This window comes from Macaca nemestrina, chromosome 20 (genome assembly GCF_043159975.1).
Source record: "Macaca nemestrina isolate mMacNem1 chromosome 20, mMacNem.hap1, whole genome shotgun sequence".
NCBI lineage: Eukaryota > Metazoa > Chordata > Mammalia > Primates > Cercopithecidae > Macaca > Macaca nemestrina.
This window is the reverse complement of record NC_092144.1, coordinates 51572131-51594967: the sequence shown is the minus strand read 5'-3', so window position 1 is coordinate 51594967 and position 22837 is coordinate 51572131. Positions and strand designations below refer to the sequence as shown.

Genomic DNA, 22837 nt, shown 5'->3' with positions numbered 1-22837 from the left:
GCTTACCCGGCCAGACCCGCAGAACCGGTTCCCTCGCGAGCCCGCTGGGCCCTCTGCGGAGTGGACCCGGATTCGGATCTCTCAGGTTCCGGGTCTATTGGCCGACTGATGGGGGCTGGCAGAGACTGGCGTCTCCGAAAGCCTATCGCTGCCCGAGTTGGGCTGTGGGCCCCGCCTACTAGGCAAAGCGTCCTGAGTGGCCCAGGGAGGTAGAAGGCCGAGTGTCCATTGGCTGGAAGATAGTGACTGACGTCAGGGATAGCTTATCGCAGCCAGACTCCAAAGAAGCGCCTGGCGTGTCGGACCCGCCTCCGGAGGGACTGAGTCAGGATGGGAGCCCTGGGCGTAGACGGTCGCCGAGTGGCCGCGAATAGAGTTTCTGGCCCTCAGTACCTAGGCTGTTTGCTGACCAGATCCTTGGGTCTTCAGGAAGGTTGGGGATTTGAGAGTTCAGACTCCTTGGTTCTGAAGGAGGAGAACCCTGGGACCCGAGGAAGGAGGGACTAGGGGCCCGGACTCCTGGGTCAGAGGGAGGAGGGGGCTGGAAACCTAAAGGTTTGATGTCTAGGAGCGGGAACTACGGGATCTTGAGTCACTCGCCCGCCCAGGGATGACAGGTTTGGGGTTCAGGATTTTATAAGGCTATTTATGGTAAGGGAGCCAGGCCTTACCCCCAGGCACGTGGAGGTAATGAGGTGGAGCTTGGAATAGAGAGGGAGAAGGAAGAGGCTCAGGGGAAGCTCTGGCCTAGATATGCCCTTTCCTCATCCCGAAAAGGGAAGTCAGAGGCAGGTGCTGTCTGCAAAAGGAACCCAGAACTGGAGGAGACTGGAGACTCACGTGAGACCACGAGAAAAACAGAGATACCAAAGGGGAAATAGCAAAAATAAAACAGTAATAATAATAGAGCTCTCTTGTACTGAGTTTACTGTGGCCTGGTTCTGTGCTGAGCATTTTACATAATTATCTCATGTCTTCCTCGTCACAGCTCTGAGAGATTGGATTATTACTATTATTATTATCCCCAGTTTACAAGTGAGAAAATTGAGGCCCAGTGAGGGAGAATCAAAATACAGATGTAAAGATACAAGAGAGACACAAAACACACATGGAGATAAACAAAGAGTTACAGGCCCAGAGAGAAAAAAGAAAATGCAGGCAACAAACAAAAGGAGAGGAGCCAAGAGCTAGGACTCCTGGGGCTGGGGGAGTGGAGAGCTGGAGACTCTCGGACTCCTGGGTCCTGGGGAAGGCAGGGCCAAGGATGGGATCTCCCAGGTATTTTCCCCCGCGAATCCATGATACTAAGCTTGTCCAACCCTTCTGGCTGTGGGTGTGAGCCCGGTTGGGGTCGAAAATAGTGATTAGGAGGTGCAGATGCATCATGAGCCTATTAGGAGGTGATAAGAAAATGATTCATGGCAGTGCCCTTAGCCTGGAAGGGACCTTTCCCCCACGGCCTCTGTTCTTTGGTCTGGACAGATCTGGCCTTTTCTGTCCCTCCCCATCGCTGCATCTCCGTCACTCAGAACTGTCACTGAGGCCCATTGTGGAGGCAGAGGGCCACCCTGGAGCAGCAACAGCTTCCCTGGTGGGCATTCATCTCTCTGGGTCTCTCTGCTTTCCCCCAGACCCTGAACCGACCAGAGGTCCTGGCACATTGCAGGGGCTCAGGAAATGCTCATGGAATGAATGGACGGAGATCCCCATCTCTGCGCAGCTCTTCCTCTGTCCCCATCCAGTTACGTTTTTCTGTGTCACCATCACGTCTCTTAGCCTCCCCCTCGCCTCACCAGTCTCCTCCCACCTTCCCTTTCAACCTCACCTTTCTCCTCGAGCCACTGGGCCCACTATCCCCATTAGGGAGAAACCAAGGCTCATTTTGGAAGATCTCTCTCCCAGGGGTCACGTACAGGACATTATGTAAGGGAGTGGCCTCACAGCTGAGAGAAGGGTTCTCAAGAGTCCAATTACAGACACACTGCCAGCACCGCAGTCAGAAATGCAAGATCACACCAAACGTGTGCCTTCACAGTTTGTGTTAGATTTGATCTTGCATTTACACCCACACAAAGAATCACACACACACAGTAATACAATCACCTACAAGCACAAACACAAATACAGGCACACAATCACAGAATCACCCGTGATCACAGCACACAAGAAATATCCTATTCCACATGCAAAACAGACACCCCGGCCGGGCGCGGTGGCTCAAGCCTGTAATCCCAGCACTTTGGGAGGCCGAGGCGGGCGGATCACAAGGTCAGGAGATCGAGACCACAGTGAAACCCCGTCTCTACTAAAAATACAAAAAAATTAGCCGGGCGCGGTGGTGGGCGCCTGTAGTCCCAGCTACTCAGGAGGCTGAGGCAGGAGAATGGCGGGAACCCGGGAGGCGGAGCTTGCAGTGAGCCGAGATCGCGCCACTGCACTCCAGCCTGGGCAACAGCGTGAGACTCCGTCTCAAAAAAAAAAAAAAAAACAGACACCCCAGCGATGAAATTACATGACCAGTCACTGAGAGGCCACTCATCCAGCTCCTACCAGAAGGAACTGAGCAAAGACCTGGGTTAATTCCCTACTGTATCCCCGGCAACCAGAAGAACACATCATCGTCATCAGCAGCAACAACAAAAAATGTTTCCTATGTGACAGGCACAATTCCAAGCACTTTTTTTTTTTTTTTTTTTTTTTGAGATGGTGTCTCACTCTGTTGCCCAAGCTGGAGTGCAGTGGCGGGATCTCAGCTTACTGCAATCTCTGCCTCCTGGGTTCAAGCAATTCTCCTGGCCCAGCCTCCCAAGTGGCTGGGACTACAGGCACACACCACCACGGCCGGCTAGTTTTTGTATTTTTAGTAGAGATGGGGTTTCACCATCTTGGCCAGGCTGGTCATGAACTCCTGACCTCAGGTTATCCGCCCACCTCAGCCTCCCAAGGTGCTGGGATTATAGGCGTGAGCCACCGCGCCCAGCCACACTTTTTATTTAATGCTCTCAACAACCTTATTTGCAACAACCCATCTTATAGGTGGGAAAATTGAGATCCAAAGAAGTTTAGTGACTCGTCCAAGGTTTCACAGCCACTGACAGGCAGTCAGAATTTGGTGGGTTTTTTGTTTTTTTGTTTTTTTTTTTTTTAGATGGAGACTTGTCCTGTCACCCAGGCTGGAGTGCAATGGTGCGATCTCAGCTCACTACAACTTCCGCCTCCTGGGTTCAAGCAGTTCTCCTGCCTCAACCTCCCGAATAGCTGGGACTACAGGCACATGCCACCACACCCAGCTAATTTTTTGTGTGTGTTTTTACTAGAGACAGGGTTTCACCATATTGACCAGGCTGGTCTTGAACTCCTGACCTCAAGTGACCTGCCTGCCTCAGCCTCCCAAAGTGCTGGGATTACAGGTGTGAGCCACCATGCCCAGCCAGCAGTCAGAATTTGAACCCAGGCTGGGCACAGTGGCTCATGCCTTTAATCTCAACACTTTCGGAGGCAGAAGCAGAAGGATTGCTTGGGCCCAGGAGTTTGAGACCAGCCTGGGCAACATAGCAAGACTCTGTCGCTACAAAAAAGTTTTAGAAATTAGCTGGCATGGTGGTGCACACCTGTGGTCCCAGCTACTCAGGAGGCTTGAGTCAGGGAGGTCAAGGCTGCAGGGAGTCCTCCCACTCACTGCACTCCAGCCTGGACAACAGAGTGAGACTTTGTCTCAATAAAAAAAGAATTTGAGGCTGGGCGTGGTGGCTCACGCCTGTAATCCCTGCACTTTGGGAGGCCGAGGCAGGTGGATCACCTGAGGTTGAAAGTTCAAGACCAGCCTGCCAACATGGAGAAACCCTGTCTCTACTAAAAATGCAAAAAATTAGCCGGGCATGGTGGCGCACGCCTGTAATCCCAGTTACTCGGGAGGCTGAGGCAGGTGAATTGCTTGAACCTGGGAGGTGGAGGTTGCGGTAAGCTGAGATCTCACCATTGCCCTCCAGCCTGGGAAACAAGAGCGAAACTCGGTCTCAAAAAAAAAAGAATTTGAACCCAGGCTTTCCCAGGCTTTCTGGCTCCAGAGTCCATCACATAAGGCTACCATTCAATAAATAATTGCTGCCTTAATCCACCAGAATTACAGAATCACAGTAACTGCGAACACACCCAAACGGCAGCGCAGTGTGTGGACTCACAGGAGGGCAATACAGACACACAAATAGAAGAGACCCTCTCATATCACACCACAGACCACAGAAAAAGCACAGAGACACATCATGATAGTCAGGGATTGTCATGAAAATTGGTCACAACCACACACAGAGACACAACACACAGAAACACAGGGGCACACCCAGAGCTCCCCAAGTCCCTCCTGTTCCGCTCCCAGCCCCGCTGGGCTGGCCCTCAAGGAAACAGCAGGTTGAGGATGGGAAGGGGGGCCACCCCACTTGTCCGCTCAGCCCGACCGGTTCCACCAGGGCCACAGATGGCACAACCCACCTTGTGAAACCCAAGTGATGACTGACCCATGTTGGGCAACTGGACTCAGACCTGGTCTGGATGCCTGGGTTCTGGGGAGAAAGGGCCTGGGAGCCTGGACTCCTGTATTTCCAAAGGAGGAGGGGGTTGGGTGCCCCATTCCTTCTAAGGGGGAAGAGGAGGATTGGGACCTGGACTCTCAGATCCTGAGGATGGAAGGCTGGGGCCTGGACTCCTAGATTCTGCGAAAAGAGGGGGCCGGAGTCCTGGATTCCTCTGTCTTTGATGGTAGGGTTCCAGATTTAGCAAATAAAACTATAGGAAGCCCAATTTAATTTGAATTTTAGATAAATAACAAATACTTTTTTAGTATAAATATGTCCCAAATACTGCATGAAACATACTTATACTAAAAAAAAACTGTTTGTTGCTTATCTGAATTTCAGATTTTACAGGACATCCTGTATTTTATGTGGCAACCCTGTTTGAGGAGGATGTAGGCCGATGCCTGGTGACTGGGCCACCATCACTCCTCAGCCCCCCAGGAGCTCCTCCTCCTGCTCACGGCCCTCCTCGCCCCCAAGCAGGCCACCTCACAGCTTCCCCAGTCTCTATTTCCTCACCTGCATGAATTGCTAGATCTAATTGGGGCCCCCAGGCTGTGTCAGGAGTGAGAGAGGAAACTTGAGGACAACTCAGAGTGTCATCCTGGGAGCCCTAGGGTCCTCGGAGATGACTGACCTTGAGTCACCTGCACCCTTAGTCTGGACAGCAGGGGGGATGGGGCCCTGTGGCTGCCTCCACGGGGCAGTTCTGGAGATGAAGAGAGATGGGAAGCGAGATTCAGAAGAGATTTTGACTTAGGAGACAGAGACCCTGGGATAAGGGCATAGAGACACAGAGCCTGGAAGGAGAGGGACCCAGAGATGGAGAGACAGAGATTTGGAAAGAGATTTGCAGAGATGAGGAAAGAAAGAGAGATTCACAGCTGGAAAGGTGAAGATGCAGGGTGAGAGACAAAGATTCAGAGATGGGGAGACAGGGATGTTAGGACACAAGTGGGAAGGAGATGTTCCCCAGACATCCAGGCTCCAGGGCCAATGATGGACGTGCACCGGCAAGACAGTGAGCGCTGCCAGGAGTTCTGGGGACAAGGAGACTCAACCCTCTGGGTGGTGCTGGGAGACCAAGGCTTGGGTCCTAATGTGTTGGAGGCAGGGAGGGGATACCTCGGATCCCAGGCTAGCAGGGCGATCCACCTGCCATCACCCCATACCGTAGGGTGATGACACCACCTTCTCTGCAGGTGACACCCCAGTTTTCTAGTACCTCCTACATTTTTGGGGTGACACCCGTGCTGAGAACCCCACCCAGCTCTAACACTGCTTCCCTCACTGAGTCACCTCCCAACCCCGTCAGGCCTGTTGAGGGGAGACTTTGGCGACTCAGGCATCCAGGCCCCCAGCTCCTTCCCTGCTCAGGAGCCCAGCAGTGTGGAATCCCAGGACCCCTACCTTACTGAGGGATGTGCTCCTGGTCTCATGAGACATGGGAGTCCGGGGCCCCAGCCCCTCCTCCCTCAGACCTCAGGGTCCAAGCCCCCAGTCCTTTGCTCCATTAGGACCCAGGAGTCCCGGGTGACGTCCATGTCCTTCAGGAACTGCGGCTTTTCAGTTCCCACCCTCCTCCCTTCCCAATTTGGAGCTGGGGTGAGGTGTGTTTATTTACTTTGGTTCCAACATGAGTCATTCCCCAAAACACACTGCCCCCCATGTGTCTCCTGGCTTGAATGGGGAGGACATTGTCCCCCTCTCCCAGGAAAGTGGGGACATCACTGAGAGTCTGATGAGAGACCCTGAAAGGGGAGCCCCACACAGCACTCTCTCGCACTCCACCTGGCCTTTCTCTCTCCCCACCCATCACCTCTCCCCATTTCCCTACCCTCTAAGCCTGTTCAGTGATTCCCCCACCTGCCTCTCCACTTTTCCATCTCCATCTCTCTTCTGTCTCCCATCTCCCCATTTTTTTTTTGAGACAGGGTCTCGCTCTGTCACTGAGGCTGGAGTGCAGTGGCAGGAACACGGCTCACTGCAGACTCAACCTTCTGGACTCAAGCAATCCTCCTGCCTCAGCCTCTCAAGTAGCTGGGACTACAGGCACATGCCACCATGCCCGGCTAATTTTATTTGTATTTTTTGTAGAGATGGGGTCTCCCCATGTTGCCCAGGCTGGTCTCCAACTCCTACGCTCAGGCGATCCTCTCACCTCAGCCTCCCAAAGTGTTGGGATTACAGGCGAGAGCCACCATACCTGGCCCATCTCCCCTCTTCTTGTTATTTCTTTTCACATTTTTGTGCTCCTGTTTCTTGGCACCTCTCCATCCCTCTACATCTTCCTGTGTCTCTCCCTTCTGTCTAGAGGGACTTCCCTGCCTGCCCTTCTGACACTGTGTTTCTGTCTCTCCCTCTCTTTTGGTCTCTGCACATTGACGCAGCTGTGGCCCCCCACACCTCTACCCCACCCCACCCTGCCGCCTTCTCTCCCCTCAGTCCTGGGAGCTGAAGCAGGAGGGGAAGTGGGGTGATGGGAGTGGAGAGGGAGGGCGGGAAATCCCAGTTCGGGGAGAGGGTCGACCAGACCGGCTTGGCTCCCTGGGCACCTCTGTCAGAGCCCCGCCCAGGGCTGTGTGGCCGCCCATATAAGTGGCTCTGGGCTGAGAGGGAGAAGTCAGTGCCTGTGTCTCCACACCTCTGTCTCCATCACTGCCTCACGGTCCTGCAGGTAGGAGCAACCCCTCTACAGCCCTCTTCTTTGAAGTTGGGTGCCTCTGCTCTGATCTCCCTCCTCCTCATCCCACTCATATCACTCTGTCTCCTTTCGTATCTCTGAATGTCTGTCTCTCAGGACATCTCTGTCCTTCCCAATGCCCCCAAATCCCTCCTTCTTAACTGGGGTGGGCTGAGCTGAATTTAGAAGTCCTGTGGCCCAGCATCACCTCTATGAACCCCCTTGGCCTGGGCCGTCAGACGCGGGGTGTTCCTCCTCATGTCTCTGAGCCTCAGTGTTCATCTGTGAGATGGGCTTGCAGAGGAGTCAAAGTGCTGGGCACATGTGGGCGTTACTGGTGACATCTCTGTGGGCACCTGGCTCTGATATTTCTCCCCTTGTCTCTGACTCTGTCCATCTCCATTTCTTACTCTCTCTCAAGCTCTACCTCGGGTATGGGGAGGGTCCTCTGCCATCTGTCGGGCAGTTGGAAAGCAATGGGCGAGTTTCTCGCCCCCACCCTATCCATTCCCTACTCCTTGTCTCTCCTGGCCAGCAGGCTGACTTGGCCTCTTTCTCCCCAGCTCCTCTACCCCTGAGAGCCCAGCCCCCGGTGCCCCAGTCCCTTGCCCCCACCTCCCCAGTATCCAGTGTCCCTTGGACAGACTCTGCCACTGTCGCTGCAGCCACTTCTGCCGTCCCCAACGCCACCTCCTCAGGGCCAGCAAGATGCAGTTTGAGATGCACGACAACGTGAAAGGCAAAGGTGGGATCACTGGGTGGACCAGCAACCCTCTCAGTACTGGAACCTGGCCGCCTCCCTCCCCTGGGCACCCTTGCTTCGAAGACAGACGGCGCCTGCTTCCACCCCAGAGGCCCCAGAAATGCTGCAACCCAGAACCCAGGCCCAGACATGGAGGAGGAGGAGGCACTGCCAGGCCCCACCCAGATGTGGTTCCCACCCTTCCTCGGATGTGCAGGAGACCCCCACCCCCAGCCTAACCAGACGTGCAGGACCCAGTAGCAACAGGGACAGACTGGGGTTGCCGGTACCCAGATGTGGCAGAAGGGAAGGGGGAGGCACAGTGGTGCCCCTTCAGTGGGCGGCCTGGTGGCCCCGCCCAGACTGCCCGGCAGAGGGAAGGGTGGCAGAAGTGCAGGGCGCAGGAGGTGCTGCGAGGCTGCCAGCTGACCCCTACCCTCCCACCTCTGCAGCTATGTCCTACCCCGTGACCAGTCAGCCCCAGTGCGCCACCACCAGCTGCTACCAGACCCAGCTCAGTGACTGGCACACAGGTCTCACGGACTGCTGCAACGACATGCCTGTCTGTGAGTGCCTGCCTGCTCCCTCTCCAGGCCCAGTGGAAGGCGGGTTTGGGGGAAATTAGGAGAGGGAAGCTCAACCTCCAACCTCCTCCCACCGCTTGCTAACCCCACTCCCACCTCCCTTCCTTGGACTCGGAATTCCCACTCTTTAACACTCACCCTTTCCTCAGACTCCCAACACTCCCTAGGATACTACCTCATGCCTTCCTACACTCAACTTCTCGGGCCCTCAACCTCCCCCTTGCACTCTTAGCTTTCCTCACTGTGACGCCCAGCTCCCTCTTCAAACCATAACTCCTGGCCCAGTGCACTGGCTCACGCCTGTAATCCCAACACTTTGGGAGGCCGTGGCAGGTGGATCACGAGGTCAGGAGTTCAAGACCAGTCTGGCCAAGATGGTGAAACCACGTCTCTACTAAAAATACAAAAAATTAACCGGGTGTGGTGGCGGGCGCCTGTAAACTCAGCTACTCGGGAGGCTGAGGCAGAAAATTGCTTGAACCCGGGAGACAGAGGTTGCAGTGAGCCAAGATTGCGCCACTGCACTCCAGTCGGGGCAACAGTGTGAGACTCCATCTCAAAAAAATAAAAATAAAAAATGAAATTAGCCAGGGGTAGTGGCACACACCAGTAGTCCCAAGCCATTCGGCAGGCTGAGGCGGGAGGATTGTTTGAGCACAGCAGATCGAGGCTACAGTGAGCCGTGTGATCACACCATTGCACTCCAGCCTGGATGACAGAGCGTGACTTTAATTTAGTTTTCTTTCTTTCTTTTTTTCTTTTCTTTTTCTTTTTCTTTTTCTTTTTTTTTTTTTTTTTTTTTTTGAGACGGAGTATTGCTCTGTCGCCCAGGCTGGAATGCAATGGCACAGTCTAGGCTCACTGCAACCTTCGCCTCCCAGGTTCAAGCAATTCTCCTGCCTCAGCCTCCCAAGTAGCTGAGATTACAGGCGCACACCACCACGCCCGGCTAATCTTTGTATTTTTAGTAGAGACGTGGTTTCACCATGTTGGCCAGGTTGGTCTCAAACCCCTGACATTGTGATCCTCCCGCCTCGGCCTCCCAAAGTGCTGGGCTTACGGGCGTGAGCCACCGCGCGCGGCCTCCAATTTCTAAAAACAGAGGAAGAAGAAGAAGAAAAAGAAAAACCCTATCTTCCAATCGCTAAGCCATCCTCTCCTTGGACTAATTCCCTCCGGGACCTCTCCTTGGCTGGGACCCTCATGCCCCTCTGCGACTAATCAGCCGTGCCCCTCCCCGGGGCGGAGCCGTTGGGAGGCCCCGGCTGGCCCGCCCCTGACCGCCTACGCCCCACCCAGGTCTGTGCGGCACTTTTGCTCCTCTGTGCCTCGCCTGCCGCATCTCCGACGACTTCGGCGAGTGCTGCTGCGCGCCCTACCTGCCCGGAGGCCTGCACTCCATCCGCACCGGCATGCGGGAGCGCTACCACATTCAGGTGCGCGCGGGACTGGGGACCCGCGGGAGCAGGGAGCTGGGGACTGGCCTCCTGGGACCCACGGTAGGGCTCCTGACCGCTCTCTCCCACCCTCTAGGGCTCCGTCGGGCACGACTGGGCGGCCCTCACCTTTTGTCTGCCCTGCGCACTCTGCCAGATGGCGCGGGAGCTGAAGATCCGAGAGTAAGGAAGTTCCCTGTCTTCCCCGTCCTTTTCCACCAGTCTCACCTCTGGCCTTATCTGGCCACTCCTGGGAGGGACTGCCTCACCACCCCTGTCTCGCTGCCAGAAATACACCCACAATAAAAACCTGAAAACCAACTCCGCCTACATCCATTTTGTCCCAGGGTAGGAATCTGGGTGGAGAGAGAGGATTGGTGAGAGAGGTGGGGACACTACAGATGCCTACGTGTGACCCCGCCAGGCAGTGTGTGACTTTGGCAAGTTATCCCTCCCAAACCCCAGGCGCCCTCACCTTAACAAAGTAAAACCACTAACGCTTTAGCTGCAGACTCCCTGCGTGAAGCTGCCTGCACTCTGAAAATAAGCAAAACCAGAAAGTCAGTCTTGGGAGGGCGGGGGCACTGAAGTTCAAAGGAACAACACAGGAGAGCGCCCTTGCTTGCTCCATGCCTATGGACTGTTTGGCCTGCACACAATTCGAACAGGCGTCGGCGACTTTTGTCTCCAAAGCAGAGAACTTCCAAGCTTAAGGCTCTCTGGAGCTAAAAAGGAATATTTTTTTATTTTTTTCTTTTTTCTTTTTTTTTTGAGACGGAGTCTCACTCTGTTGCCCAGGCTGGAGTGCAATGGCGCGATCTCGCCTCACTGTAAGCTCTGCCTCCCGGGTTCACACCATTCTCCTGCCTCAGCCTCCCGAGTAGCTGGGACTACAGGCGCCCGCCACCACGCCCGGCTAATATTTATTTTTTTTTGTATTTTTAGTAGACAGGGTTTCACCGTGTTAGCCAGGATGATCTCGATCTCCTGACCTCGTGATCTGCCTGCCTTGGCCTCCCAAAGTACTAGGAGTACAGGCGTGAGCCACCGCGCCCGGCTCCTTCTTCTTCTTCTTTTTTTTTTTTTTTTTTTTTGAGACGTAATTTCGCTCTTGTCGCCCAGGCTGTAGTGCAATGGCGTGATCTTAGCTCACCACAACCTCCGCCTCCTGGGTTCAAGCGATTCTCCTGCCTCAGCCTCCCGAGTAGTTGGGATTACAGGCATGCGCCACCATCCCCAGCTAATTTTGCATTTTTGGTAGAGAGGGGGGTTTCTCCATGTTGGTCAGGCTGGTCTTGAACTCCTGACCTCAGGTGATCCTCCCACCGTGGCCTCCCAAAGTGCTGGGATTACAGACATGAGCCACCGCGCCTGGCCTAAAAAGGAACTTTTAGGAACTGTCTACTTCAATCAATGCTCTTTCCTGCAAAAGCAACCAACAGCAGATCAAAAAATGTTCAGGTCTCAAAATTGGACAGACCTGGGATCTAATCTTGACTCCTCAACATTTAGCTGTGTTATCTTAGTGAATTCATAAACCTTTCTGAACCTGATTCCCCCTCTGGGGCTAACAATCCCTAGCATGTCATATGGCTATTGTGAGAACAAGAGATGGAATAGAGGGAAAGGCCAAAATGTGAACTCAAATCACTGTGGGCTGGATGTGGTGGCTCCTGCCTCTAATCTCAATGTTTTGGGATGGCTGAGGCAGGAGTATCACTTCAGGCCAGGATTTGGAGACCAGCCTGGGCAACACAGCGAGACATCTCTACGAAAAATTTTTGAGCCAGGAGCAGTCACGCCTGTAATCCCAGCACTTTGGGAGGCTGAGGCAGGAGGATCGCTTGAGCCCAGGAATTCGAGACCAGCCTGGGCAACATGGCAAAACTGTGTCTACAAAAAATACACAAAAATTAACCAGGCATGAGGCTGGGCGTGCTGGCTCATGCCTGTAATCCCGGTATTTTGGGAGGCAGAGGCAGTTGGATCACCTAAGGTCAGGAGTGCAAGACCAGCCCGGCCAACATGGCAAAACCCCGTCTCTACTAAAAAAAAAACAAAAATTAGCCAGGCATGGTGGTGGGTGCCTATAATCCCAGCACTCAGGAGGCTGAGGCAGGAAAATCACTTGAACCCGGGAGGCAGAATTTGCAGTGAGCCGAGATTGCACCACAACACTCCAGCCTGGATGACAGAGCAAGACTCCTTCTCAATCAATAAATAAATAAATTAGCTGGGCCTGGTGACGTGCACCTGAAGTCCCAGCTAATTGAGAGGCTAAGACAGGATGATCACTTGAGCCCAGAAGGTGAAGGCTGCAATGAGCTCACAGGATGAGACCCTGTCTAAGAAAAAAATAAGAAAAAGAAAAAATTTCTTAAAATTAGCTGGGCAAGGCTGGGCTTGGTGGTTTACGCCTGTAATCCCAGCAGTTTGGGAGGCTGAGGCGGGCGGATCACGAGGTCAGCAGATAGAGACCATCCTGGCTAACACAGTGAAACTCCGTCTCTACTAAAAATACAAAAAATTAGCGGGACATGGTGGCGGGCGCCTGTAGTCCCAGCTACTCAGGAGGCTGAGGCAAGAGAATGGCGTGAACCCAGGAGGCGGAGCTTACAGTGAGCCGAGATCACGCCACTGCACTCTAGCCTAGGTGACAGAGCGAGACTCCGTCTCAAAAAAAAAAAAGTTAGCTGGGCATGTGGCTCACACCTATAGTTCCAACTACTCTGGAGGCTATGGTAGGAGGATCGCTTGAGTTCAGAAAGTCAACGCTGCAGTGAACTGTGATCACGCCACTGCACTCCAGCCCAGGTAACAGAGAAAGACCCTGTCTCAAAACAAAACAAAATCATTGTTTTTTGTTTTCTTAAGACAATCTCGTTCTGTCACCCAAACTGGAGTGCAGTGGCACCATCTCAGCTCACTGCAACCTCTACCTCCTGGGTTCAAGCAATTCTCGTGTCTCAGCCCCACAAGTAGCTGGGATTGCAAGCGTGTGCCACCATGCCTGGCTAATTTTTCTATTTTTAGTAAAGACAGTGTTTCACCATGTTGCCCAGGTTGGTCTCAAACTCCTGACCTCAAGCAATCCGCCTATCTTGGCCTATCAAAGTGCTGGGATTACAGGGGCGAGCCACCACACCTGGCCAAAATCATTGTTATTATAATATGTATAATATAGCAACTATTCTAATTTTTTTTTTTTTTTTTTTTTTTTTTTGAGGCAGAGTCTTGCTCTGTCGCCCAGGTTGGAGTGCAGTGGCCGGATCTCAGCTCACTGCAAGCTCCGCCTCCCGGGTTTACGCCGTTCTCCTGCCTCAGCCTCCCGAGTAGCTGGGACTACAGGCGCCCGCCACCTCGTCCGGCTAATGTTTTTGTATTTTTAGTAGAGATGGGGTTTCACCGTGTTAGCCAGGATGCTCTCGATCTCCTGACCTCATGATCCGCCTGCCTCAGCCTCCCAAAGTGCTGGGATTACAGGCATGAGCCACCATGCCCGGCCTATTCTAATATTAATATATTACTATTATTTGCTGTTCTCTCTCTCTCTCTTTCTCTGGAGCTGTATCCACTCATTGAGTGACATCTTCCCTCGGGATATCTAAGAACCATCTCAAATCTAACATATATAAAACCTAGCTGCTGAGGTACCCCAATCCCCAAACCGCCTAGTCTTTGCCATGCCAGGAAACAGCAAACTCTACCCGTTCCGTTGCTCAGTCACTTTCTCTCTCACCCAGTGTCCAATCTGTCAACAAATGCTGCTGGTTCTCCCTTCAGAATATATCCAGAATCTCACCACTTCTCCCTGCTCTGCTATCCCGACCTTGTTCCAGCCACTCTCCTCTTCAATACGGACACAGGGGCTTCCTCACTGGGCTTCCCACCCTCTTCTACCCCTTTAGCCTCTTCTACCCCTTTAGCCTCTTCCTCCCAGGGGAATCCTGTGAACACCTACATCAGAGCCCATTCCTCCCAGGCTCAGAATCCTCCCATGGTGCCATCCCTGACAGAGTGGAAGCTTGAGTCCTCACCGTGGTGCAGGGACCTGCAGGATATGGCTCTTGTTCCCTCTGTGACCTTGTCTGCCTGTCTCCCCTTATTCCCTCTCTGCGCCAACCACATGAGTCTTGTTTCTCTGAAATGTCAGGCACACTCCAACCTCAGGGCCTTTGCACTGGCTGTTCCCTCAGCCTGGAATGCTCCTCCCTCAGATGTCCCTCTGGCTCACTCCCTCATTGCTGCTCATGTGTCATCTTACGAGAGAGGCCTTCCCATCCCACCTATGTTAAATAGCAAGTCCCAGGCCAGGCGCGGTGACTCAAGCCTGTAATCCCAGCACTTTGGGAGGCCGTGGTGCGTGAATCACTTGAGGTCAGGAGTTCACAACCAGCCTGGCCAACATAGTAAAACCCTGTCTCTACTAAAAATACAACAATTAGCCAGGCATGGTGACAGGCACCTATAATCCCAGCTACTTGGGAGGCTGAGGCAGGAGAATCATTTGAGCCCGGGAGGCAGAGACCGCGCCATTGCACTTCAGCCTGGGCAACAAGAGCAAAACTCCGTCTCAAAAAAAGAAGAAAAAAAAAAGCAGTGCCAACCCCCTGCTCTCTCACTACCTTTTCTATCACTTTCCAGCATCCAGCATCATTTACTTTTTATTGGGCACCACACTGGCTTATCAGCTCCATGAGGGCAGAGACCTTGTTCACTACTCTGTCCCCAGCTCCCAGCACAATGCGGGGCCCATTGTAGGCAATCAGAAGACACTGGCTTAGAAAAGGGAAGCAACTTTGGAGGTAATGTGTGGGGCAACGGAGACAGGCTTGTGAGTGGCTCGTCTCTTAATTAGCCCTGAGTTCTTAGGCAACAGAGCTTTTGAATGGGCAAAATGGAAAACCAAGCCAGCACCTCCCAGTGATGACAGGAAGATTAAGACTCACATCAAGCACCCAGCACAGTGTCTGGAGGGCTGTAGGCTCTCAGTAAAATATTCCCTCTATCCCTGAAATCCCCAAGGGGTTGGGAGCCACACATAGCCTAGAACTCAGGCATCCAGCCTTCCATGCCCAGACTCTCTCCCACCTCAACATATGCCACTTGCACTCAGGTATGTGCAGGCAGAAGTGATAGTGGAGGGCTGACGTGGAGGGAGGAACACGTACCATAGGGCATTTGTGAGAGTCAGGGAGCGTGGCTATGCATCCCAGAGAAAAGGCCCAGTCATGGTGCAAATCGTCTTCTCAGGAGGTTGAAGCTACAGTGCGCCAAGATCACATCATTGCACTCCAGCTTGAGTGATAAAGCAAGATCATCTCCGAAAAAAAAAAGAAAAAAGAAAATACCGTGTTATTCCTGGCCCATAACGGAGACTCACACACCCTCTGAGTCCAACACATCGTCCTCCTCTGCTGAGCACCTGATGAAGCAACCAGCTTGCACTTAGGAGCGGGGTTGTGCAGAAAAGATTACATTGTTTAACACACCCAGCAAGATGCCTACGCTGCTGAGGCTGATGGAGGGATCTCCAGCTCCCACCTGGGAGGAATCAGGGCTTTTGTTTGCCCAGGTGCATACCAGGTAAAGCAGCTCTCACAATGCTTTCAGTTTTGGCTATGACTCTCATCAAAGTAGAGAAAGCTCATTGTTCTAGGGTCTCATTTCATTCTCGGCCCTGTCTGGTTCGAACCCTTCTATCAGGGCCTGGAATAAAATCTGTGCCTGAGTTAGGCATGGTGGCTCACACCTATAATCCCAACACTTTGGGAGGCCAAGGTGGGAGAGGATCACTTGAGCTCCAGAATTCAAGACCAGCCTGGGCAACATGGTGAAACCTCATCTCTACCAATATTACAAAAATTAGCTGGGTGAGGTGGTACACGTCTGTAGTTCTAGCTACTTGGGAGGCTGAAGTGGGGGGATCGCTTGAGCCCAGGAAGCTGAGGCTTCAGTGAGCAATGATTGCACCACTTCACTCCAGCCTGTGTCACAGAAAAAGAGACACCCTGTGTCAAAAACAAACAAACAAACAAACAAAAAACCAAGGCCAAGTGCGGTGGCTCATGCCTGTAATCCCAGCACTTTGGGAGCCAAGGTAGGCAGATCACTTGAGGTCAGGAGTTTGAGACCAGCCTGGCCAACACGGTGAACCTTGTCTCCTCTAAAGATATAAAAAAATTAGCCAGGCATGGTGGCACATGCCTGTAATCCCAGCTACTTGGGAGGCTGAGGCACACAAATCACTTGAACCTGGGATATGGAGGTTGCAGTGAGCCAAGATCACACCACTGCACACTAGCCTGGGCGACAGAGTGAGACTCTGTCCGCTCAAAAAGCAAAACAACAAAAAGCCGTAGCTGGGACCAAGGCAGCCTATTTCCCCTCCTGAGCCAAACTGGGGTCTCCCTGAGGAAGATCTAGGGAAGGGTCAAAAGCCACTGCCCACGTCTCCCCTCGGCGCATCCCTTCTGGGAAACAAGAGCTGTTTATTGGTATTTATTATGCTTCTGTTGTGGCAGACCCTTCCCCCTTCCGCCTTTAGGAGGGGCAGTCAGGAACAAAGCCATCCCAGCTTGGAAGTGGTACCATCATAAGGGCAATTATCCAAGTTATTCAGTGTTCAGGGCTGCATCAGAGTTGAGAGCCAGCCCTCCTGAGACATGTGCAGATGCACTCAGACACCTGGGTCTTGCCCATACTTTTTATTTGTTAATTTCGTCGCTCCCCTCTTCTTCCGATGTGGTCCCAGCCACCTCTGACATGCATGCATTGGCAGGGCCTCTCACACTGAGGCTCCACGTGAAGGGAAGATGCAGAGTCCAGTTTCTCCAGGAGCTAGTGATGGAAGTCTTGGGAAAGGAGAGTCCCAAGTTCAAGAAGACAGCTAGGGTCAAAGGGAGGGAGGTCCTCAAAGGGTAGAGAACAGGAGTCCAAGGAGGTGGCTCAGGTGTGGCGTCGCCCCGCGGGAGAGCCCAGAAATCTTCCAGATAGCACTGTCTGGAACAGGGCTGTGCAGTGACGGTACCAGCATTTTCATCCCCAACCTCAGTGTCCCCCATGCCCACCTGGGGTGGGATCTCAGGCAGAGGTTTTGTCCCCTCTGAGGCTCCCCCTGAACACGCCTCTGTTGTTCCAGCATTCGCTGCGTGACCCTGGTCCCGGTGAGGTAACACCACTGCTGAGCTTTGTCCCTGCAGCCTGGGGATCCTGCTCACCTCTAGGCTGTCTCATGATGCCATCTGTCTCTTCCCAGCCACTTCCCTCGCCAGCACTACCAATCCCCCTACTCAATTTCTGCTGTTGAAATATTCAGTGTTTCTGTATCCCTAGTTGGACCTGAGTGAAGAGATGTCTGAAGGGCATCTCATGTCAAGAACCAGACTCTGATCTTCCTCACAAGCCCCACTCTCCCCCATTCAATTAACGACCCCCTCAGCCATCCACAGTTCAGGCCACAAAGCTAGGGGTCATCGTGGATTTGTCTCCTCCCTCACCCTGACGTCCACACCATCATTATATTCTTCCACACACATCCTGCATCTGAGCGGGACTCACTCATTGCCACCACCCTATTCCAGTCCACCATCCCTGCTGCCCCTCTTGTCCCTCCAGTCCATTCTCCACAGCACAACTAAGTGACCTCTTAAATTTTTTGAGATGGAGTCTCACTCTGTCGCCGAGGTTGGAGTACAGTGGCGCAATCTGAGTGCACTGCAACCTCTGCCTCCCGGGTTCAAGCAATTCTCCTGCCTCAGCCTCCCAAGTAGCTGGGACTACAGGTGTGCGCCACCACGCCCGGCTAATTTTTGTATTTTTAGTAGACACGGGGTTTCACCATATTGACCAGGCTGGTCTCAAACTCCTGACCTTGTGATCAGCCCGCCTTGGCCTCCCAAAGTGCTGGGATTATAGGCATGAGCCACCGCACCCAGCCCTCTTAAATTCTGAAATAGGTACATCGGATCCTGTCACTCCCCTTCATCAAACCATCCAACAGCTTCCCGTTGCCCTGAGAATAAAACCCAAAACCCTGTGTGGGGTCCACAAGGCCCTGGGTGATCCAGCCCCTGCCTGTCCCCAGTCTCATCTCCTCACACTTGATCTGGGTCACACTTGCCAGTTTTCCAGTCCTTCCAATAAAACAAGCCTGCTCCCACCCCGGGGCCTCTGCCTTCACTTCCCGAAGCTCTTCCTGTGGCTGGTTCTTCTCAGGCATTCTCAGTCTAGCTTCTCTGAATGTCCAGCCGACTTCACCCCGTCGTCCCTCACTGCCACGTCCTCTGGAGGCCTCACGGCACTTCTCCCTCTCTGAAACCATGTTACTCGTGTGTGCACATGTGCAAGTGTTCATGTGTGTGTGCATGTGGGGTGTGTGCGTGTGAACTGATTGTCTCCCTTCACTAGAACCTAAGTACCATGAGATCAGGGAACCTCGTCTCTCCATTCCTGCTTTGCCCCATGCCTATGACAGTGCCTGACAGAGTAGGTACTCAATAAATAGCTGCTGAATGCAGAACAAAGGAGGCCCCGTCGGGGCACCCCTGAGGGAAGGGAGCCAGTGGTCTCCAAGGAGACAGTGTCCAGGGGCCCCCAGGTGAAGGGCCCCCAAGTCCAAGGCGGCCCCACTGGGTGACCCAGCTGCTGTGGATGAGGACCCTTGGCATGTCAGAGGGACATGCTGGTGAGGTTGTCCTGGCTCAACAGTCCCTTCCGGCCCACACCAGCCCCATGCCCACTGCCCCCAGCAACCCCGCCACCCCCACAGTACTCATGCAGCCTGTGCCGCAGTGTGACGAGGGCTGACCCCAGGCAGGCGCCGTTGGGTGCATGGGGCCCGCCAGGCAGCTGGAGCAGCAGGGTGGCCACGCCGGCCATGCCATCTTCTGTGGGCTCGAGGGTGATGGGCCCAGCTCGCAGCCCAGCAGTGGTGGCAGGGATGGCTGGCGGGCAGCAGCCCCCTCCCATGGGTCCCCAGGGACCACCGGCCCCTGTCAGCAGCAGGGGTGCCAGGAAAGGCTCAGAGCGGCGGAAGGCGGGTGGTGGGAGCCCAGCTGGCTTCCAGGCGGGGGCCAGGGCAGTAGGGTCAGGTGGGAAGCAGACAGTGACCTTGGCGAAGGGGCGGCTGGCCATCTTGGTCATCTCCTGCAAGTGCCGGCGTTGCTCCTGCCGCTGATCCAGAGCCTGTTTGGCCTTCCAGAGGAGCACACAGAGTGAGAGGAAGAGGAAGAAGCAGGAGAAGAAGACGGAGAAGAAGACAAACAGGTCGATGTGGGCCTGGTCCTGCCGGAAGAAGAGCAGACCCTGCGAGTCGGCTGAGCCGTTGGTGCCGGGCCCACTTGGGTCTCCCACACCCAGCAGCAGCAGGTAGAAGCGGCTCGACTTGAGGGCATGGTGCTCGTGCGGGTAGGTGATGACCAGCCGGTCCCGCACACTGTGGACCACCAGCACTGCCGACGGCTCCGTCACTGTCACGTAGGTAATCAGGCCCTGAGGCCACACCTCCCGTACCCGTGGCTCTGCTGGGGCGCCCGGTCCACTGCTGGCTCCTGCTCCTCCTGGATCCCCGGCCCCCCGGGGCCCACCATCTGCAAGGGGTGGCGGAGGTGGTGGGGGTTGGGATGCCTGGATGTGTACTGTATGGACGCCAGTGTCAGGGGCCACACGGACCACGAAGGTGTCAAAAGAGGTGGAGACATAGAGGTCCACGGCCCCAAAGGTCACGTCCAGCGTCAGGCGGATGTCCACGTTGGTGAATTTGGGCTGCACACCAAAGAGGACAGTGCGGCCAGGGCCTAATGCCCGGCGCTTGGGCTCATGGAAGCAGTTGGTCTGCGACGTGGGGTCCAGGCAGCACTCCTGCTCCACTGAGATGAGGCGGTAGCACTGCTGGCCGCCCAGCGGGTTCCCATGGAATGATTCTCGGCACTTAGCACACTGCGGGCAGAGTTAGAGGCGGTGGCCATCAGGGCTGAGCACGGTGCCAGCCTGTCCCCCAAGCAGCAGTGACGAATACTCTATACCTACTGCTAAGTAGCCATTGCCCTGGGCCTCACCCCCACTGCCCCAGTCACTTCCCTGTGACCCCCGGACCTTCTCTGCCACAGTGTAGACCTTGCCAGGACCTGACACTCCAGCACTGCTGCCCCTGGTGTCACCCTAGTGACCTGAGCACCCTGATACTGAGGCCTCTGGCACTCTGAGGCACAGCAACAAAGAACACTGCTGCATTCCGGCTCTACCTCCTTGCTAGCTGTGTGGCCTTGGACTAGTGACTTAACCTCACTGAGCCTGAGCACACAGACTTAACCCATGAGCTCTGCACATAGGGAGTAACCATGGCTTGCTCACAGGACCGCTGAGATCATGTGCATGGCACTTGGCGCAGGGTCAGCCAGCCTCGCCCGCCTGCCTGGATGCTTCTATACTGTGCCAGGGGTCCTCCCACCCCGGGGCCTTTGCACTGATGGACCCTCTGCCTGCATGGTTCTCCTCTCACGTGCCAGCTTGTGGGGCCCCCTTGCCTCCTTCAGGTCTTTGCTCAAGAGCCTCCTTCTCACCTAGGCCTTCCCTGGCCACTGTGTCCTGTGTCTACCATTCCCACTCCCCAACAGCCCTAGCCCCTGCTTTCTACTTAACTTTCCTTAGCGCTCATCACTGCCTAACACATGAGCATCTGACTTGTTTGTTCATTTCTGGATGCCTCCATGAGAATACAAACTCCTAAAAACAGAATATTTGCCTGCTTTGTTCCATACTGTGTCCCCAGCAACCCACACAGTGCTTGCCATATACTAGGTGCTCAATGACTATGTGCTGAATGAATGTGTGGCTGGATGGATAACGGCTAAGATTCCTGTGGCTTAGTGGAAACCACTCAAGTTCTGAGATCAGATCAGGGTCACTCCAGGCTCCAAGCCTAACTGACCACCTGATCTGGGGTGATACTTCTTTTTTTTTTTTTTTTCTGAGACAGAGTCTTGCTCTGTTGCCCAGGCAGGAGTGCAGTGGTGTGATCCTGGCTCACTGCAACCTTTGCCTCCCACGTTCAAGCAATTCTCCTGCCTCAGCCTCCCGAGTAGCTGGGATTACAGGTGCCTGCCACCACGCCCAACTAATTTTTGTATTTTTAGTAGAGAAGGGGTTTCATCATGTTGGCCAGGCTGGTCTCGAACTCCTGACCTCAAGTGATCTGCCCGCCTCAGCCTCTCAAAGTGCTGGCATGAGTCACTGTGCCCAGCTAGGACATTTGATGTCTCTGAATCTGTCTTCCTCTTAAGTCTGTACCCCACTGAGGCCCCAGCACAGTCTTGCAAAGTCTTTCACATCTATGCTGTCACCACTGTCTACACAGCACAGCATCCAGCTCTGTGGCAGGTGCTCCTGGCATTCTAGTTATTACTGCAATCACTATTAGAACCAAGAGAAAACAGACGCAGTGACTCATGCCTGTAATCCCACTGCTTCGGGAGGCTGAGGCAGGAGTGCCGCTTGTGCCCAGGAGTTCGAGACCAGTCTGGGCAACACAGTAAGACCCCCCATCTTTAAAAAAAAAAATTTAAATTAGCCAGGCATGGTGGTGTGTACCTATAGTTACAGTTCCTCAGGAGGGTGAGGCAGGAGGATCACTTGAGCTCAGGAGTTCAAGGTTGCAGTGAACTATGATTGCACCATTATACTCTAGCCTGGGTGACAGAGTAAGCCCAGTATCAAAAAAAAAAAAAAAAAAAAAAAAAAAACCCAAAAGCCTGACCAGGCACGGTGGGTCATGCCTATAATCCCAACACTTTGAGAAGCCAAGGTGAGTGGATTGCTTGAGCTCAGGAGTTCAAGACTAGCCTGGGCAACATGGTTAAAACCCCATCTCTAAAAAAAAAAAAATTAGCCAGGTATGATAGCGCAATGCTTGTAGTTCCAGCTACTCAGGAGGCCGAGGTGGGAGAATGACGGAAACCGGGGAGGCAGAGGTTGCAGTGAGCCGAGATCGCACCACCGCACTCCAGCCTGGGTGAAAGAGCCAGACCCTATCTCAAAAATAAATACATTAAAAAAAAGAACCGGCCAGGCGCAGTGACTCACGCCTGTGATCCCAGCACTTTGGAAGGCTAAGGTGGGCAGATCATAAGGTTAAGAGATTGAGACCATCCTGGCCAACATGGTGAAACTCCGTCTCTACTAAAAATACAAAAATTAGCCAGGCGTGGTAGTATGCGCCTGTAGTCCCAGCTACTCAGAAGGCTGAGGCAGGAGAATCCCTTGAACCTGGGAGGCGGAGGTTGCAGCAAGCCAAGATCGCGCCACTGCACTCCAGCCTGGTGACAGAGTGAGACTCCGTCTCAAAAAAAAAACAAACAAACAAGAAAAACTACTACTTCTGAGCAGCCAACAGACCTGGTAGAGGAGGAGGTCTGATTTAATCTCTGAGACTCCCTGGTAAAAGCCAATAGGCCTTTCCCTTATCAAGAAGGCAGAAACTCTGGGCTGGGTGTGGTGACTCACGTCTGTAATCCTAGCACTTTGGGAGGCCAAGGCGGGCGGATTGCCTGAGCTCAGAAGTTTGAGATTAGCCTGGGCAACATGGTGAAACCCCATCTCTACTCAAATATAGAAAATCAGCCAGGCATGGTGGCACATGCCTGTAGTCCCAGCCACTCAGGAAGCTGAGGCAGGAAAATCCCTTGAACCCAGAAAGTGGAGGTTGCCGCAAGCAAAGATCACACCACTGCACTCCAGCCTGGGCAACAGAGCAAGACTCTGTGTCCAAAAACATTAAATTAAATTACAAATTAAAAAAATAAAATGTAAAAGGAGAAATTCTG

General features: G+C 53.7%; 2 protein-coding genes across 4 annotated transcripts in view; one reads left to right on the top strand and one right to left on the bottom strand.

Annotated features, from left to right (window-relative positions):
* Positions 1-7128: 7128 nt before the first annotated feature.
* Positions 7129-10337, top strand: LOC105495258 (cornifelin). Of its 2 annotated transcripts, none has more exons than XM_011764540.3 (4): positions 7129-7248; positions 8449-8562; positions 9880-10016; positions 10114-10337. In XM_011764540.3, exons 2-4 carry the CDS (start codon positions 8451-8453, stop codon positions 10201-10203), a joined length of 339 nt encoding a protein of 112 aa, XP_011762842.1. In that variant the 5' UTR covers positions 7129-7248; positions 8449-8450; the 3' UTR covers positions 10204-10337. The 2 variants fall into 2 exon arrangements, with proteins under 2 accessions (XP_011762842.1, XP_011762841.1); XM_011764539.3 differs by lacking the exon at positions 7129-7248 and adding an exon at positions 7859-7999.
* Positions 10338-16504: 6167 nt separating this feature from the next.
* The window catches only part of LOC105495259 (multiple EGF like domains 8), a 52917-nt gene continuing 46584 nt past the window's right edge, over positions 16505-22837 (bottom strand). Inside the window, exon 41 of one of the 2 annotated variants that reach the window (XM_011764541.3) lies at positions 16505-19955. In XM_011764541.3, coding sequence (XP_011762843.2) covers positions 18687-19955 — 1269 coding nt within the window. In that variant the 3' untranslated portion in view covers positions 16505-18686. The remainder of the gene's footprint in view (positions 19956-22837) is intronic. The other variant, XM_011764542.2, reaches the window with a different exon arrangement.

Excerpts from the sequence above, each read along its gene's own strand:
- LOC105495258 (XM_011764539.3), top strand. The coding sequence starts at position 7,963 with ATGCAGTTTGAGATGCACGACAACGTGAAAGGCAAAG. Across the intron at positions 8,563-9,879 it reads CTGCAACGACATGCCTGTCT|GTCTGTGCGGCACTTTTGCT; the intron begins GTGAGTGCCTGC and ends CGCCCCACCCAG. Across the intron at positions 10,017-10,113 it reads GGGAGCGCTACCACATTCAG|GGCTCCGTCGGGCACGACTG; the intron begins GTGCGCGCGGGA and ends CCCACCCTCTAG.